Source organism: Oncorhynchus nerka, linkage group LG15 (genome assembly GCF_034236695.1).
Source record: "Oncorhynchus nerka isolate Pitt River linkage group LG15, Oner_Uvic_2.0, whole genome shotgun sequence".
Classification (NCBI taxonomy): Eukaryota; Metazoa; Chordata; class Actinopteri; order Salmoniformes; family Salmonidae; genus Oncorhynchus; species Oncorhynchus nerka.
The window spans coordinates 69168399-69187565 of record NC_088410.1 but is presented as its reverse complement, the minus strand read 5'-3'; the positions used below and the strand labels follow the sequence as shown (position 1 = coordinate 69187565).

The following is a 19167-nucleotide window of genomic DNA, read 5'->3' as shown; positions in this document are numbered from 1 at the left end:
CACCAAAACAGACAGACATTTCAGGCAGTCTTTTCAAACAGCTCTTACACTAAAAAGGCATTATCATAATTTTCCCAATTCACAGTACTATTCCAACCTCATAGTGTGGAAATATATATAAAACACAGAAAAATCACATTTTTGACTGAACTGGGCCTTTAATATCAATTGGCAACCTTTTTCCAAAATAAGAAAAGCTGAAGGAATATGTTCTATGTTGTGGAGTTTTCTTGATATACAATAGAGCAGCACATTTGTATGTACAAATATAATGATAATTACTTCCATGCATTTAAAAAAAAATGTTTTAGAAGAAAATGGAAAAAAAGAAAGAGAGATGTCAGAGAGAGGAGAGAGGTGTAGTTGAGGGAGAGCAAGCAAGGCAGAGACGGGCAGGCGACATAGCTGGGAGGGAAAGAGGAGAGATCGAGATTCAGAGGCAGAGAGTAAAAGATGGTCAAAAGTGCGTGCGGGAGAGAGAGAAAGAAAGAGAGACACAGCGGGAGTGTCAGAGAGAGAGAGAGGCTCTGAAGTGAGATGGGTAAAGGTGAGGTATCGTGTGAGTGTTTGTTTAGTGGACCTGCCGAATCCTGTGCTCTAATTGGTTAATGACGTTTTAGTGACAGCCTGTTCCCTCCCTCCCACTGCCTGGTGAGTGTGTATGTATGTGTGAGAGCAGACAGAGAGGCTGAGAAGCACAGAGGCAGTCTCTAACTCTAGCCCAATGAGCTCTCAGCCCCTCACACACACTCTCTCTCAGCGCTGGCTCAGGCTCCGCTTCAACACTGGGACACAGAGAGAGGCAGCAAGAGGCGGAGAAGGAGAGTAAGAGAGAGGGAGTGAGGAAGAGGAAGAGCGGGAGATCGGTAGTGTGTATGTGTGTGTGAGAGAGAGAGAGAGCACCATGGCTTTAGACCCAGGGCTCGTAGCACTGCTTCTATGGACTATACCACTACAAGTACTGGGCAACGCCGGAAACAACCATAACAATGAAGGTAAAGCAGGTGTGTGTGTGTCTGTGTGTGTGTCTGTGCCTGCGTGCGTGCCTGTGCTTGTGTACGAACGTGAGAGGGGGGCAGCAGGGGAATCACGTGTATACACACTGGCACTCACACACACGTTCCTTCGTGTGGACAGGCGTGAATTATTTGTGTCTCATGCCTTCAGCCAGGATTAATTTATCACATGTGGAGCTGAGCTGAAGTATGAAAGCAAGACTACCTGAAGCACACACACACACACACACACACACACACACACACACACACACACCCCACACACACACAAACACACAGACATGCCGTCAAGCCCTATCTGAACTTCCTATCTGTTAGAAAGTTCATCCTGGCAAACTGATATAAAAAATAAAATACCTTATGGGCATGCTCGGTGTGTGTGTGCGTGTTTGCGCACATGCAGAGATTGCTCATATTGCTTGGTTATGCATGAGCTGGTGTATGAGTGAGTATCTGCATGAGAGAGATTGGATATGTGCGTCTAAGTACAATATTTCCTCAACAAAACGTTTTCTTGGAAAAAGCATGTAAACCAATCAGCAATGGGCAGTAGGCCAGGGATAGAAGATTACCGAGACATTGATTGTTGTGCTCTAAATGACACAGGGACAACATGCAGTAGATTACAATAATCATGCCTCAAATCCGTAGTCTAGTGTCCTCAGTAGAATAGACCATGATGATGACCAAATCACCTGAGAGGAATCAGGAATTCCTTTTGTTTGACAGTCTGCAGGACTGAAGGACAGTTTTCCTTTAGTTGGAAATCTATTCATGATAAAACTACGAGCTGAATCACTGTGTTTCTGACGGTGTCCCAAGACAACAACAGATGCTAGGAAAAACAATTCCATCCATAACCGTGTGAGAAATATCAGGGTTTGTTTTTGTCCTTCTTCTTGTCCTCCGTCCTACAATCTCGTGGCAGCATCTGTTTGTTTTCACTTGTTAAACTTGTGTCGCTCATCCTCTGTGTCCCCTGTGTGCATGGGTGTGAGCGTGCGTGTTTGACCTAGTATGTGTGTGTGTGTGTGTGTGTGTGTGTGTGTGTGTGTGTGCACACGTCCGTGCATGCATGCTTGTATGTGTGTGTGTCTGTGTGTGCGTGCGTGCGTGTGTGTGTGACAGGATGTGTCTGTTCTTGTCATGCGTCTTGTCTCCTGAGACTCAGAGCAGGTCTTGGCGTGACTGTCAGAGCTCTTGCCCCGCTGGCAGCCTCAGCTTAACACTGCCCATGAAAGAGTGATGGAGAGAGAGAGGGAGAGAGGATGGTGGAGAGATTTCAGTATTTATCTCAGAACAGAGAGAAAGCACAGAAGAGAGAAGGATGACGGGGGAAAGGAAGGATGGCAGTTTATCCTCAGTTTAGAGCAGTAAAGAAAGTACAGAGAGAGAAGGAGAGAGGAGGGCTTTTAAGGTCAGTGATAGGCTGTGAGGATAGAAAGAGAGAGGAGGGCTCTAAGGTCAGTGATAGGCTGTGTGGATAGAAAGAGAGAGGAGGGCTTTTAAGGTCAGTGATAGGCTGTGAGGATAGAAAGAGAGAGGAGGGCTTTTAAGGTCAGTGATAGGCTGTGAGGATAGAAAGAGAGAGGAGAGCTCCAAGGTCAGTGATAGGCTGTGTGGATAGAAAGAGAGAGGAGGGCTCCAAGGTCAGTGATAGGCTGTGTGGATAGAAAGAGAGAGGAGGGCTCCAAGGTCAGTGATAGGCTGTGTGGATAGAAAGAGAGAGGAGGGTTCTTAAGGTCAGTGATAGGCTGTGTGGATAGAAAGAGAGAGGAGGGCTCCAAGGTCAGTGATAGGCTGTGTGGATAGAAAGAGAGAGGAGGGCTCCAAGGTCAGTGATAGGCTGTGTGGATAGAAAGAGAGAGGAGGGCTCCAAGGTCAGTGATAGGCTGTGTGGATAGAAAGAGAGAGGAGGACTCCAAGGTCAGTGATAGGCTGTGTGGATAGAAAGAGAGAGGAGGGCTCCAAGGTCAGTGATAGGCTGTGTGGATAGAAAGAGAGAGGAGGGCGCTTAAGGTCAGTGATAGGCTGTGTGGATAGAAAGAGAGAGGAGGGCTCTTAAGGTCAGTGATAGGCTGTGAGGATAGAAAGAGAGAGAAGATGTTGAGACAACAAAGTAGGAGCCCCCCCTTCTCTTTCCATCCATATCCCCGTCTAGAAGCTAGCAATGATTACAAAAACACAACAGACATATGTGTATAGTTATCTGTTCCTCCACTTAAATGATACCATATACAGTACATAGACTATAACCACTCATTGTTCCACTACTAGTTTCAAGTTCCTGCTTTCAGTTGGAGATGCAGTGTTTGTGATCTAGTCTGAATACTCACCTGCTGATCACGCAACCCCCGTGACCCCAATCACACTAGTGGAGGCTGGCTGTAGGGCATTGGCCTGCTCAATCACACACAGCAGCCCACCTCCTTATAATACTATAGTACTGTACACTGCAACAGGATATACAAAAAGAGAATAGGGGGTTACAGAATTAGCATATTTAATTTAATTTAAACAAGTTTTCATTGTAAATGTGGTTTTAGGAAAAAGTGTTTATTTATATATCTAAGGTAGATTAACATGGATAATGGAAAAGAGGCCTTTCATAATGTTTCTGTCAAATGTTCTATTTTAAATACATTATTATTATTATTATTATTATTATTATTATTATCCACTCTGAATCAGTTCCACTCTGAATCAGTACCACTCTGAATCAGTTCCACTCTGAATCAGTTCCACTCTGAATCAGTTCCACTCTGAATAAGTACCACTCTGAATCAGTACCACTCTGAATCAGTTCCACTCTGAATCAGTTCCACTCTGAATCAGTACCACTCTGAATCAGTTCCACTCTGAATCAGTTCCACTCTGAATCAGTACCACTCTGAATCAGTTCCACTCTGAATCAGTACCACTCTGAATAAGTACCACTCTGAATAAGTACCACTCTGAATCAGTTCCACTCTGAATCAGTTCCACTCTGAATCAGTTCCACTCTGAATAAGTACCACTCTGAATCAGTTCCACTCTGAATCAGTTCCACTCTGAATCAGTACCACTCTGAATCAGTTCCACTCTGAATCAGTACCACTCTACATCAGTTCCAGTCTGAATCAGTTCCAGTCTATATAAGTACCACTCTGAGTCAGATCCATAATTAGTGTTTCTCATCTACATTCATATTATTATTCAAGTCATAACTTGTTCAATTACTTGACTGTTCTTAATTATGGTTAATTTCAACAGATATCCTAAAAATAAATGTAACTGTGAATTTGAAATATTAAATTTGTTCTTTGAGATGGAATATTAAATTATATAGAATGTATTATACATATGAACATTTAATTTATTCATCAGAAAATGTCCTGTTATGTAATACATGGCTTTTTCATTCTTAAAAATAAATATAATAATATTTTTTTGTAAAAATTGTGCGTCGCCCCACGGACCTCCTGGTCGCGGCCGGTTGCGACAGAGCCTGGGCGGGAACCCAGGGTCTCTGATGGCACAGCGAGCGCTGCGATGCAGTGGGTTCATGTAATTCTGATTACATTGTATTAACTAATTGCTAGATTATGAATATAATGTGAATAATCATATGGTCATGATCATGTTTTTTTATAATCATTTTATGCATCTCAATGTAATTCTGTTTAACTACAAACCATACTGTCAAATAGTTAAAACACTTGCCTAGTTAAATAAGGGTTAAAAATAAATATCTATGTCATTTTGTGAAATGTTACATAGATAGTTATGCCAATGTTAATTTGGCCTACAGTTGACAATGAATTGATTTATATACAGTGGGGTGTGAAATGAATGAATGAGTGAGAATGCTACAGAGGGTCATCTATCATACCCCCAAGACATGCTAACCTCCCATGATATTGAAATGGTGAGAAGTTAGCATTGGGATATGATATTTGACCCTCTGTAATTTTCTCACTCATCATTATTTACAATTCATTCAGGATTATCCGTAACCATGGTAGCATCCACATTAATGTAGAAGTGTTTAGAAACACATTATATTCTTATTTACAATGAAAGTGACTCCAAATTGACACAATACAATATTTTCCATGAATTTCTATTGGGCACAAAATAATCTGAAGCACAACAAAACGAACTGCAAATGCATCCAACACGTTTGTAGAGTCACACGCTTGATGTAGGCATTGCGTGTTGGGAGTATGGGACCAAATACTACACTTTTGACTACTTTATTTATAAGATTCTTCAGTGGTGTCAATCACTTTGACCCCTGCTTTTTACATTTTTTCTCTGAGAAATTGTATTAGTACAAAAAGATTTTGGGGAAATTATATTATTAACATACAATATAGCTCAGTATTTGAATTAGTTATTTTATATAGCTACTTTTGACTACTTTATTTATAAGATTCTTCAGTGGTGTCAATCACTTTGACCCCTGTTTTTACATTTTTTCTCTGAGAAATTGTATTAGTACAAAAAGATTTTGGGGAAATTATATTATTAACATACAATATAGCTCAGTATTTGAATTAGTTATTTTATATAGCTACTTTTGCTCATTTTTATTAAGGGTGTCAATAATATTTGACCCAAATGTATGTATATCATAAACCACATATCATCAATGCACACGGTTATGTATGTATATACAAAGAGAGGAAATCAAATATAGAACGTTGTTTTGCAATTATCCAACTTATTAATATTGTTTAACATTAATTCTGTAAAATATTTTCTGATAAACATCTTACAATGGCACCAAATCTTTTTTAGGGGATAATTATAATTTGATAATTAAAAAAACAGTATTTCATCTAAAGAGATGTTCCCCAGACAGCAGATTCCTTTTAAAACACTTATGTTGGATGTTCTGAGAGTTTCAGACGACAATTGCTTGGAAAAATTAATTTAACTTTTTGCTGGGGTTTAGCTTAAGGGCAATGACAAATATTACAAGTATACGGGAAAGCAGATAACCTTAGAAATGAAAGGAAGACGGAGACAATTAAATGTAGTGAGGAAGTTTAAACTCTCAGAGACGACGGTTAGCACTCAATCAAGCGTATACCTGCTTCTGATGAGGAGCACAACTCCAATTTGCTAATCCTCCACACACACACACACACACACACACACACACACACACACACACACACACACACACACACACACACACACACACACACACACACACACACACACACACACACACACACACACACACACACACACACACTCCCACAGACTGAATATACATTGAGTATACAAAATATTAAGAACTCCGGCTCTTTCCATGACAGACTGACCAGGTGAATCCAGGTGAAAGCTATAATCCCTTATTGAGCTCACCTGTTAAATCCACTTCAGTGTAGATGAAGGGGAGGAAACAGGTTAAATAAGGATTTATAAGCCTTTAGACAATTGAGACATGAATTGTGTATGTGTGCCATTCAGAGGGTGAATGGGCAAGACAAATTATTTAAGTGCCTTTGAACGGGGTATGGTAGTAAATGCCAGGCACACCGGTTTGAGTGTGTCAAGGACTGCAACGCTGCTGGGTTTTTATCACTCAACAATTTCCTGTCTGTATCAAGAAGGGTCCACCACCCAAAGGACATCCAGCCAACTTGACACAAATATGGGAAGCATTGGAGTCAACATGGGCCAGCATCCCTGTGGAAAGCTTTCGACACCTTGTAGAGTCCATGCCCCGATGAACTGAGGCTGTTCTGAGGGCAATATTAGGAAGGTGTTCCTAATGGTTTGTACTGTCAGTGCACATTGACACACAACACACACACACACACACACACACACACACACACACACACACACACACACACACACACACACACACACACACACACACACATCAACAATGTTAGCAGCCATTTTTTAAACAAACAGACATTCTGCAGGTAAGAGAATGATCGACGCAAGTTAATTTGCAGAACATACTGAACCCTTCATTCTAAAAGCATCTGGTGTAAATTTGTTATCAAAATTCAGACACGACCATGATGCAGACTGAGACTTGGCAGTATTTTACCTGTGTTTGTGATTAAATTGGTTCCATGGTCTCCAGACTCCTGCAATAGCCCACATAGGCACCATCAGACATGTTACAGTGTTATTTGACACTGTTATTTGACAGCTCATTTAAATTTGTACAGCTATTTTGACAGGCATGAATGTTTGTATTCAGCAATATTGTTTGACATGGTATTTGCCTGCCAGCATATTGTCAAATGTTTCCTTGTGGGAATGCTAGTGAAGCAATCATCTACACATGGCCTAAAGGTGCACGTCAGGCCTACTGTGTTTCAGTGCACACTGAAGTAAATGCCTGAGAAGTCAGGCACCATAATAAGTGTGTCCATCAAAGTCTGTAACGGCTGTGTGTTTGTGTGCTTGCGTGCACGCATACGTGTATGTGTGTTCATACTTGCATGTGTGTGTTCATATTTTGACTTTTACTGACTTGTGTATTTCTATAAAAGCAGGCAGATGGTGAGATCTGAAATCAAATTCCTTCTTCCCCCTGAGAGGCAGTAATATCACTACATGTTTGTAGAACGTCGTTGTTTATTTCTGTGTTAGTGAGAGAGAGAGGAATGACAGAAAAAGAGAGAGAGAGAGAGAGAGAGATGAGGACATGGGGCAAGGAAACAGTTGGGAGGGGAGGAGAAAGCGAAGAGGAAATGGGAAATGGATTCCACTACGACATGAGTGTAGAATCTGTATGCATCTCTTTATCTCTCTCTTCCTTTGAATAGCAGTATACGCCCTGGCAAATTCCTGACTTGAGATCCCAATTTTCTTGCAAATCTCCCATTGACATAATTGCATGATTTAGTCAACCCTACTGTAGGTGAACCACGGTTGGAATTTAAATGTGGTCAGGACAGGATGGGACGTAATGGGATGTATGAAACTTAGCATTGACATCAGATGAAAATATCCGCATCATGTCTGTGTTTGAGATGTGTCTGCCTTAACACTTACAACGTCTGTCTGTCTGTCTGTCTGTCTGTCTGTCTGTCTGTCTGTCTGTCTGTCTGTCTGTCTGTCTGTCTGTCTGTCTGTCTGTCTGTCTGTCTGTCTGTCTGTCTGTCTGTCTGTCTGTCTGTCAGCAAGCACACAGTTTCCCCTCCAGCCTGGTAAGCTGCAGGACATGAAACCCCCCACAGAGAATGGGCCATATACCTAGTGAGGCAATGAGTGAGTTTATTACAGTCCACTACTCTACAGAAGGACAGGGGAAACGATACATGATGTTAACGACATAGGGACGCGCTGTATTGTTACGGATATTCTACAAAGTTCAGAGCCGCAAAGCCGCATAGCTGCACACTATTGAGACATGCTTTACATGGTTTTGACCCAAGGAGTTGCTGTACTAATGCCAAGTTTGTTTGGCTTGACCAGGTAGTTATTGGAGATCATTTCAATGATGTATCAATACAGCACTGGCTTCCCCCAACTTTGTCCCACCTGCCCTGGTTCCATGAACAACGTGGTCTGAGGTGTTGAGAGAGGCTCTCCTCGTAGGGGACTGTTTCCTGACTACTGCCAAGGTGTGTTGCTCTTTTGTCCACTATTAGCTGCTGAAGCATCACCCAGGTGGGTGCTACCCTTCAGTAGTGGACTAATCAGCCTACCGACAGAGGAGGAGGCCACGAACGATGTGCCTGATGAACAACTCCTGATCTCTACATTTGTTTTGTTTGTTTTTACATCGTCTTTGAGATTCTCTTTGCAATGAATAGCGCCATATAAAATAAACATTTACATTTACATTTAAGTCATTTAGCAGACGCTCTTATCCAGAGCGACTTACAAATTGGTGCGTTCACCTTAAGACATCCAGTGGAACAGCCACTTTACAATAGTGCATCTAAATCTTTTAAGGGGGGGGTGAGAAGGATTACTTTATCCTATCCTAGGTATTCCTGAAAGAGGTGGGGTTTCAGGTGTCTCCGGAAGGTGGTGATTGACTCCGCTGTCCTGGCGTCGTGAGGGAGTTTGTTCCACCATTGGGGGGCCAGCGGGAACTGTACTTCCTCAGTGGTAGGGAGGCGAGCAGGCCAGAGGTGGATGAACGCAGTGCCCTTGTTTGGGTGTAGGGCCTGATCAGAGCCTGGAGGTACTGAGGTGCCGTTCCCCTCACAGCTCCGTAGGCAAGCACCATGGTCTTGTAGCGGATGCGAGCTTCAACTGGAAGCCAGTGGAGAGAGCGGAGGAGCGGGGTGACGTGAGAGAACTTGGGAAGGTTGAACACCAGACGGGCTGCGGCGTTCTGGATGAGTTGTAGGGGTTTAATGGCACAGGCAGGGAGCCCAGCCAACAGCGAGTTGCAGTAATCCAGACGGGAGATGACAAGTGCCTGGATTAGGACCTGCGCTGCTTCCTGTGTGAGGCAGGGTCGTACTCTGCGGATGTTGTAGAGCATGAACCTACAAGAACGGGCCACCGCCTTGATGTTAGTTGAGAACGACAGGGTGTTGTCCAGGATCACGCCAAGGTTCTTAGCGCTCTGGGAGGAGGACACAATGGAGTTGTCAACCGTGATGGCGAGATCATGGAACGGGCAGTCCTTCCCCGGGAGGAAGAGCAGCTCCGTCTTGCCGAGGTTCAGCTTGAGGTGGTGATCCGTCATCCACACTGATATGTCTGCCAGACATGCAGAGATGCGATTCGCCACCTGGTCATAAACATTATTATTATTAGAATGAGATTTGTAAATATGTCAAAACGAGCCGCCAGACTACCATGACTATGTCGCTGTGGACGGTGAACTGAGCTTTACACATTGGCTTATTCATGTCAGCTTATATTGTTGAAAGCCTATTAACTAGCTGAAAATCTGGAGAAGTGTGTATTCTGAGAGGGATACACACTAAATATGTCATGGAATTCTGATATGTGTGTGACAGAATACCGATGTGAACATTCCACATTTCCACCAATAATAACAAATAGTGGTTTTAGAAGTAAAGAAAGAAGTCTGTATTGAGATAACTGTTAATTAGAGAATGTGGGAGCAACATACACTGTATAATGGCTGTTTCTATATTCATTATGTTGTTTAGGAGGCAGAATACACAAAAATGAAAATCCACCACTATAACTTTGATTGAGTTGTAAAGTTGTCAGTGTGAATCCCACCTGGCCAGGCAGGAAGTATCGATGTTGACTGAAATCCCACCTTTCAGATGTCATTCATAATCCACCAGTTTGTCGATAAAGTATCTCTTTCTGCAAACTGTCAGTTACTGTGAGAAACTATTGAGTAAATGTATATGAGTGAAGGAGACCAACAACGATCTGGAGACGACAGTGGCAAGAAAAAGTCTGTGAACCCTTTGGAATTACCTGAATCTCTGCATAAATTGGTCATAACATTTGATCTGAACTTCATCTAAGTCACCACCATAGACAAACACAGACTGCTTAAACTAATAACACACCAATTATTGTTTTTCTCTTGTCTATATGGAACACATCATTTAAACATTCACAGTGTAGGTTGCAAAAAGTATGTGAACCTCTCGGCTAATGACTTCTCCAAAAACGAATTGGAGTCAGGAGTCAATCAATGAGATTGGAGATGTTGGTTAGAGCTGCCCTGCCCTATAAAAAACACTCACAGCATTTGAGTTTGCTATTCACAAGAAGCATTGCCTGATGTGAACCACGCCTCGAACGAATGAGATCTAAGAAAACCAAAGATTAAGAATAGTTGACTTGCATAAAGCTAGAATGGGTTACAAAAGTATCTCTACAAGCCTTGATGTTCATCAGTCCACGGTAAGACAAATTGTCTATAAATGGAGGAAGTTCAGCACTGTTGCTACTCTCCCTAGGAGTGGCTGTCCTGCAGAGATGACTGCAAGAGCACAGTGCAGAATGCTTAATGAGGTTAAGAGGAATCCTGGAGTGTCAGCTAAAGACTTACAGAAATCTCTGGAACAAGCTAGCAACTCTTTTGGTGAGTCTATGATACGTAAAACACTAAACAAGAATGATGTTCACGGGAGGACACCATGGAAGAAGCCACTGCTGTCCAAAAAAAAAACATTGCTGCACGTCTGAAGTGTTCAAAAAGAGCACCTTGATGGTCCACAGCGTTACTGGCTAAATATTCTGTGGACAGATGAAACTAAAGATGCGTTGTTTGGAAGGAACTCACAACACTATGTGTGGATGAAAAACGGCACAGCACACCAACATCAAAACCTCATCCCAACTGTAAAGTATGGTGGAGGGAGCATCGTGGTTTGGGGCTGCTTCGCTGCCTCAGGGCCTGGACAGCTTGTTATCATCGACGGAAAAATGAGATCCCAAGTTTGTCAAGACATTTTGCAGGAGAATGTAAGGCTATCTGTCCCCTCAACAGAAGTTAAGTGATGCAACAGGACAACAACCCAAACGACCAGAAGTAAATCAACAACAGAATAGCTTCAACAGAAAAAAATATGCCTTCTGGAGTGGCCCAGTCAGAGTCCTGACCACAACCTGAGTGTGATGCTGTGGCATGACCTCAAGAGAGTGGTTCACACAAGACATCCCAAGAATATTGCTGAACTGAAACAGTTTTGTAAAGAGGAATGGTCTAAAATTCCTCCTGACCGTTGTGCAGGTCTGATCCGCAACTACAGAAAACATTTGGTTGAAGTTGTTGCTGCCAGAGGGTCAAACAGTTATTAAATCCAAGGGTTCACGTACTTTTCCCACCCTGCACTGTGAATGTTTACACGGTGTGTTCAATAAAGACATGCAAACATATAATTGCTTGTGTGTTATTAGTTTAAGCAGACTGTGTTTGTCTATTGTTGTGACTTAGATGAATATCAAATTGTATGACCAACTTATGCAGAAATCCAGGTAATTCCAAAGGGTTCACTGTATATTGGCGAGCACTTGGGTACAGCCAATAAAGAATGAGTCTAGAAAGAGTTTGGTCTGAAGTTGCATTGGGAGCTATGGTATCAAAACACAACTATGGTGCAATACCTATCAATTAATGTATGGTTTGTTAAATGTTTTCTATTTTGAATCACTTACTTTGGAACAATTACAGGATACTTATTATGTAAGAGGTAATTGACAAACAATTGTGGACCTAGTAAATTATATTAATAATAGCTTGAGAAAATGTTTCTCTTTGTGAAAATAAATAGTTATATATAGCTAGATATGAAAAAAGGCATTGGCCTTCACAAGTGACCTTCCAACAATACTGAAATGTATTGCAAAGTCAGAGGGTTCCGGTAGGTTTAAGTATGACAGCAAGCAATTGCATTGCATGCAACGCATTTCTGTGCAGTTTTCTTAAACTTTTGTGAGAATCATTACTGCCTTCTCACAAACATGGTAACATCAGGCAAATATACAGTGACAGAGAGGATATGAACTTTTCCATCCAACAGTATTATCTATTGTTTTTTAACACAGGTCGCATCTCTCCGGGTCCCCTTATTAAGAGATCAGCCTTGTTAGCAGCATGTCAGATGGATTATAGGAGCTAACAGATCAATACAGGCAGGCCTTAGACCCCGAGAGATGTGGCCTCAGCCTGGCTCTAACACGTGTAGGCCGGAGGAGACAGAGACTCCCTTGAGAGGTCTCTGCGCCTGGGCTGATGCTAAGTTCAGCATCCATGGGCCTGGGCTATGCTGCTCCTCCATGCTGTTTCATTGGAGTTTGTGATTTATTTCTCATCATCGCTAGCTTGTGGGGTGTGATATGCCTTACCCTGAACATTTGAAAGCGAGGCAGAGAAACAGTTGGAGGCGGTTTATGACAGTTCCATAATGGGCTGCTGTTGTGTTTGTGTTAACTCATCCCTCCTGGTGAGGAGCCTTTGATGCTCCCTTCATGGGGACTGATGGATGACTGAGACTGGGCTGTATGGTGTCTCACAACACCACAGAGAAGGAGAGGAAAACATCCAGTGAGAGAATGAAAGAGAGAGAGAGAGAGAGAGAGAGAGAGAGAGAGAGAGACAGAGCGAGAGAGAGAGACAGAGAGAGAGAGAGAGAGAGAGAGAGAGAGAGAGAGAGAGAGAGAAATAAATAGTAAGAAAGGAGTAGGAGAGAAGGAATGAGAGAGAGAAAGTGTGAGAGAGAATGAATGAGAGGGAGACACAAGTGTCTTTATCAACAACGCTTGCCTGATAAGTTGTGACTCTCTCAATTCCGCCCAATCTATTAGGGGATTTAAATGTTCATTAAGTTTAATAGAAGCCTAGCGGAGGTCTAATACCCTCTGATAAATGTCTGCAAACCTGGCAACCTGCTCCATTTGCTGCGACGACAGAGACGCATTGGCACTAATAAGGTCAAACAGGACAACCGTAACCCATCTCAAACTTTTAGTTTGTTTGTTAAGAGCTGCTTTGTCCACTTAATGTGTCCTTGAATACTCCAACAAGCAATATGGGTGCTTGTTACAACAAGCAATATGTAAAGTAGAATAGGTATGAAGATGCTTTATCTTTCTGGCTTTTAAGCTGACTACTCAGATATGATGTAGTGATCCACAAACTCAGTGTGATCCAGTGTGATGGATTCCTCACTGGGACTGTTTCCATGAGGAAGTAATGCATTTTATAGCCAGTAATCTGTCCATAAATCACCAGGCTAATGTAATTAAGACAGAGATAGGGAGGGAGGGGAGCAAACACATGACTATATCTGCACAATGATATTAATGCCTGGCACACGCAACCATTACTCTTTACGCACCCAAAGCATTCATAATGCATAACCTATACACACGCACACAGAGAGAGAGAGAGAGAGAGAGAGAGAGAGAGAGAGAGAGAGAGAGAGAGAGAGAGAGAGAGAGACAGAGAGAGAGAGAGAGATAGAGAGAGAGGGAGAGAGAGAGAGAGAGAGAGAGAGAGAGAGAGAGAGAGAGAGAGAGAGCGAGAGAGAGAGAGAGATATGAATAAATGAAATGGATTCAGGGAATTTGGGGAAAAGGGTTCATAAAGTCTATTTCACGCTCTTGCATCAAAGCTCGGCCCCTAAGTTACCCAGTAACCCAGTTCCAGAGGGGAATTACACTCGTCTGTAATTAAACTCGTCCCCAGGGGAATTACACTTGTCTGTAATTACACCTGTTCCCAGGGGAATTACACTCGTCTGTGGACTTTTAAAAACATTTATATGTTTGTCATTTAGTGCAGGGTTTCCCAAACTTGGTCCTTGATCCCCCCCTTGGAGCACGTTTTGGTTTTTGCCCTGACACTACAAAAGTGTGTGGACACCCCTTCAAATGAGTGGTTTCGGCTATTTCAGCCACACCCTTTGCTAACAGGTGTATAAAATTGAGCACACTACCATGTATTCTCCATAGACAAACATTGGCAGTAGAATGGCCTTACTGAAGATCTCAGTGACTTTCAACGTGGCAACGTCATAGGATGCTACCTTTCTAAGAAGTCTGTCCGTCAAATTTCTGCCATGTTAGAGCTGCCAGGGGCAACTCTGAGAGCTGTTATTGTGAAGTGGAAACGTCTAGGGGCAACAACGTCTCCTCCGCTAAGTGGTAGGCCACACAAGCTCACAGAATGGGACCAGAATGGGACCACCGAGTGCTGAAGCGCATAACGCATAAAAAGTTGCAACACTCACTACCGAGTTCCAATCTGCCCCTGAAAGCACAATAACTGTTCGTCGGTAGGCTTCATGTAATGGGTTTCCATGGCCGAGCAGCTGCACACAAGCATAAGATCCCCATGCGCAATGCCAAGCGTCGGCTGGAGTGGGGTAAAGCTCTTCACCATTGGTCTCTGGAGCAGTGGAAACACATTCTCTGAAGTGATAAATCATGCTTCACCATCTGGCAGTCTGACAGACGGATCTGGGTTTGGCGGATACCAGGAGACCGCTACCTACCCCAATGCATAGTGCCAACTGTAAAGTTTGGTGGAGGAGGAATAATGGTCTGGAGCTGTTTTTCATGGTTAGGGCCCCTTAGTTCCAGTGAAGGGAAATCTTAATGAGACAGCACACAATTACATTCTAGATGATTCTATGCTTCCAACTTTGTGGCAACAGTTTGGGGAAGGTCTTTTCCTGTTTCAACATGACAATGCGCATGTGCACAAAGCGATGTTCATACAGAAACCGTTTGTCGAGATTGGTGTGGAAGAACTTGGCCTGCACAGAGCCCTGACCTCAACCCCATCGAACACCTTTGGGATGAAATGGAAAGCCTACTGCGAGCCAGGCCTAATCGCCTAACATCTGTGCTCGACCTCACTAATGCTCTTGTGGCTGAATGGAAGCAAGTCCCCGCAGTAAAGTTCCAACATTTCATGGAAAGCCTCCCCAGAAGAGTGGAGGATGTTATAGCATCAAAGGGGGACCAACTCCATATTAATGCCCATGATTTTGGAATGAGATGTTCGACGAGCAGGTGTCCACATACTTTTGGTCATGTAGTGTGTCTCAGTCATAGTCAGTACATTTTTCCTCAATCAAGTAGGTATCAGAAAAGTCAGTGTTAGTTCACGACAGGCAAGTGTGTTAGTTAGTTGTTCTTTTTTGTAAGGAGGATAAACCCAACTAAGGAAGCCTATAAACGACACACTCTGAGACGGAGAAACAGACAGAAACTCAGCAGAGACGTAACATTCCCTTAATTCCTTTAACCCTCGTACTGTCTTTACTATTAGTTGAAATGAGGCGATGCGGAGACATTTTACATAGCATTATAGACACACAATCAAAACCCTGTCTTGTATCAGATCAAATAAAGAAATTCTCAAATTCTTAAGAAGCACAAACAAATGTTTATTTTTTCAGCATTCAACATTGTGGTTACTCCTGAAACAATTTTAGAAACAGACAGCACATAAGCTCTTCATGGTTGGGCAGATAATATTGATTGACCAGCACAGTATGACAACAAAATTGAGAACTACGTTCAGAATTCAACTTTAAGTTTGAAACTATTTTGTCTCTGATGGAAAAGGAATGCATTAATCCGACATCATGTCATAACAGACCGGATAAGAGTTTATCCTCTGATCCACTGCCATGCTTCACTGTTTTTCTCTCCTCTATTTGTTGTCTTGTTCATTCCTCCCCTGTTTTATCAGTCCTCCTAATAATGGATGGCGTCCCTCTGTGTCATGGTGTCAGCACATGGACAGCTGGTGGCGGTGTGTCGCATGCGTGGGCTCAGTCGGGCGTTATGCAGCAGGACTTAATACTGCACGGACGCACGCACGCACGCACGCACGCACGCACGCACGCACGCACGCACGCACGCACACACACACACACACACACACACACACACACACACACACACACACAGGTCTCGAAGGGGGACAGGGATAGGCTTATACAGGTGACACCATAGACACACGGCTGAAAGCAATTATCAAGGCTCATCAGTAGACAGGAGCATAATGTGTTAGATCATGTCTGGGCAGGTCTACACTTTGAAAGGTCCTCGTGTGATACGATGATTCATTGAACTGATGAAAGGTTTCTATGTGAAACAGAGACATACAGTAAACCTTCCCCAGTCTGAACTAACATAACAGCAGAGCCATGGGCTGAAAGTGAACAAGATCGAGAAAAGAAATGAGAGATATTTACTTTGACTTATTGATGAGGAGTGTAGACTGAGGAGAGGAGCTGAGTTACAGTACAAAGAGTTTGGAGGAGAGTCAGGGTTGTATTGATGAAAGATTGCTGTCATCTTTCATCTGTTCTCTCTCTCTCTCTTTCCCACTCTCCTCACCTCTCTCTGAGACCATGTAACCTTTTGCTGAACTCCCCTGTTAAATCAATACACTGGGCTGCACCTGGTTAGCTTATGGAGATGTGTAGGCAGTCATTGTAAATAAGAATTTGTTCGTAACTGACTTGCCTAGTTAAATAAAGGTACACATATATTTTTAAAAGCTTATGTAACTAGCTGTCTCAAGAGTCATGTATTATTTTCACCTGCTGTTGATTGGACATGGTACCTCAGTTTCTTCCGAGGGCCTGTGTTGGATCAAATCCAAATTGTCTGAGGTGACTGTTTTAATCGCTAATCTATTTATTATTAAGACAGACACAATATCGTGATGAAAAAACTCTTAAGGAACACCTCTTCAAACTTTCCCCAACCAGCAGCCTCCTACGTCTGTACGTACCTGTATTATGTCAATACGTTTGTCAATATGTTCCGTCCCTATTTGGTGCATATATTCCCCCTCTTCTCCCCTCTCTCTCTTCCTTCTCTCTCGTCTTTCTACGGTAAGTGGACCTACGACAAAACAACTGATTACCCGTTACGTTGAGAACACCACTACACAACCAAAGCTGATTGACATTTAGCTTGCTAACATTTGAACTGAAACCTGATCATGAGCTCCAAACACAAATGAAGCATGATGTTAGCATGAAATGTACCATGCCTTTTAGTGTTGCAATCAAAACAGATGTATGCACTGATCCACCGTGGGCTCTGCCGCCTCAGCCATCAATCTATCATCAATACGTCCACTCCGTTTTATAAAGTTTATCTGGGGATCTCAACAAAACACCTTTTGTTATGACATGATAATGAGATAAATAAGTTGTGATCCTGACATAACACGGGAATTCTTTTTTTATTCATATGTCCTCTCTGGATTTCCATATCTTTCTCATTCTCCCATCTTCTCCATCTCTACCTGGTCTATAAATAGGGTTGCATACCTCTCCTCCTCTCCTCCACACCTTTACGGAGGTGTTCCCTAAGGGCCTCGGCGGTACTATGCCCAGCTATTCGCTGTTCTCTCTGGGGACAGAGGGAGCCTGGCTCTCCTGTAGCATCCCCAGTCCTCCATCCTGCAGCAAAGCTAATGCCATGCAGCCAGCGAGAGTGAGACACACCCAGAACAGAAGCTTCGTCTCTACCTGCTTACCACTGTTAAAGCAGTAGAAGATAGAAGGGCCATAGAGAGTTGTATCTGAGAGAGTGTTTGTTTGGTTATGGTATCCAGGTGCCTGTTCCAATTCACTTCACGTACAGTACAGAAGTGTTTTCATGAGCAGATCATTTCAAGATCTTGCATCAGCTGATGCATGTCAGGTCAATAGCAGGTCAATAGCAGGTCAATAGCAGGTCAATAGCAGGTCAATAGCAGGTCAATAGCAGGGGAAATCATACAAGGAACCCGGACACTAGTTTGATGAGACGCTACAACATGTAGCAACATGAATGATATTCACAGTTTACAGGACCTGTTTAAATTCACAGATATCTTCTTTTTTTTTTAAATTTAATGCAGGCTTGTGAGCAAGGCTTTAGGGCTGGAGTTGCTCATTCTGTTTACAGCTTCACCTCCTCCAGGGACTGGTTCTCTGACTTATGACAGAGAGTAGGAGGAGACTTAAATGTTAAAGATGAAAATGACAGTTTGGGGGACGTTTAGTCAGAGAGTTAAACAGACCCCACATATTATCCCTCTGTTTCTCCAGCTCTCCTGGGATAGTGTTCTTATTCCTGAGGAGACAGCGATCCAAGGACAACACATTTACACTAGGAGAGAGGGTGGGGGGGGGGGGGGGGGTGTAGATGAGGGGGAGAAGGAGAAAGAGTTAGGAGATGAAGAGATAGGGAAGGAGAGATGAGGAGAGGATTATGAAATAATGGGGGAGGGAAAAGTAGCAACATGCTCTCACAGTCTCACTACAAAATTAGACATTCATCCATGTTCTCCAAACGTCAAATTTCGAAGTTGCTCCAAATGTTTGGGATAGGGTTAAAACATTAAGTTTAGTCAATCATTCCAAATGGTTAAGGTAAGGGTTAAGGTTTGGGATAGGGTTAAAACATTACGTTTAGACAAACATTCCAAATGGTTAAGGTAAGGGTTAAGGTTTGGGATAGGGTTAAAACATTACGTTTAGACAAACATTCCAAATGGTTAAGGTTAGGGTTAAGGTTTGGGATAGGGTTAAAACCCCAAATAAAATAAGAAATGTCCACGACTGGGATTGAGCACATAACCTTTGGATCCAGAGTCATGGGATTATAATACAATTATCATACATCCCCATCCACAACACCCTAGCAAAACCCAAGCCATCTTGATAGTAATAGCGCTCACTGTTGCCCCTAGTGGCCGTGTTTAAGGCAT

At 42.8% G+C, this 19167-nt stretch overlaps 1 protein-coding gene across 2 annotated transcripts in view; it reads left to right on the top strand.

Moving 5' to 3' along the window:
• The window catches only part of epha8 (eph receptor A8), a 157404-nt gene that overhangs the window by 43575 nt on the left and 94662 nt on the right, over positions 1-19167 (top strand). The window contains exon 1 of one of the 2 annotated variants that reach the window (XM_029683393.2): positions 701-995. The exons of the other annotated variant lie outside the window; for it this stretch is intronic. Coding sequence (XP_029539253.2) covers positions 905-995 — 91 coding nt within the window. The 5' untranslated portion in view covers positions 701-904. Of the gene's footprint in view, positions 1-700; positions 996-19167 lie in introns of those variants that run through there. 2 annotated transcript variants of the gene reach the window in all.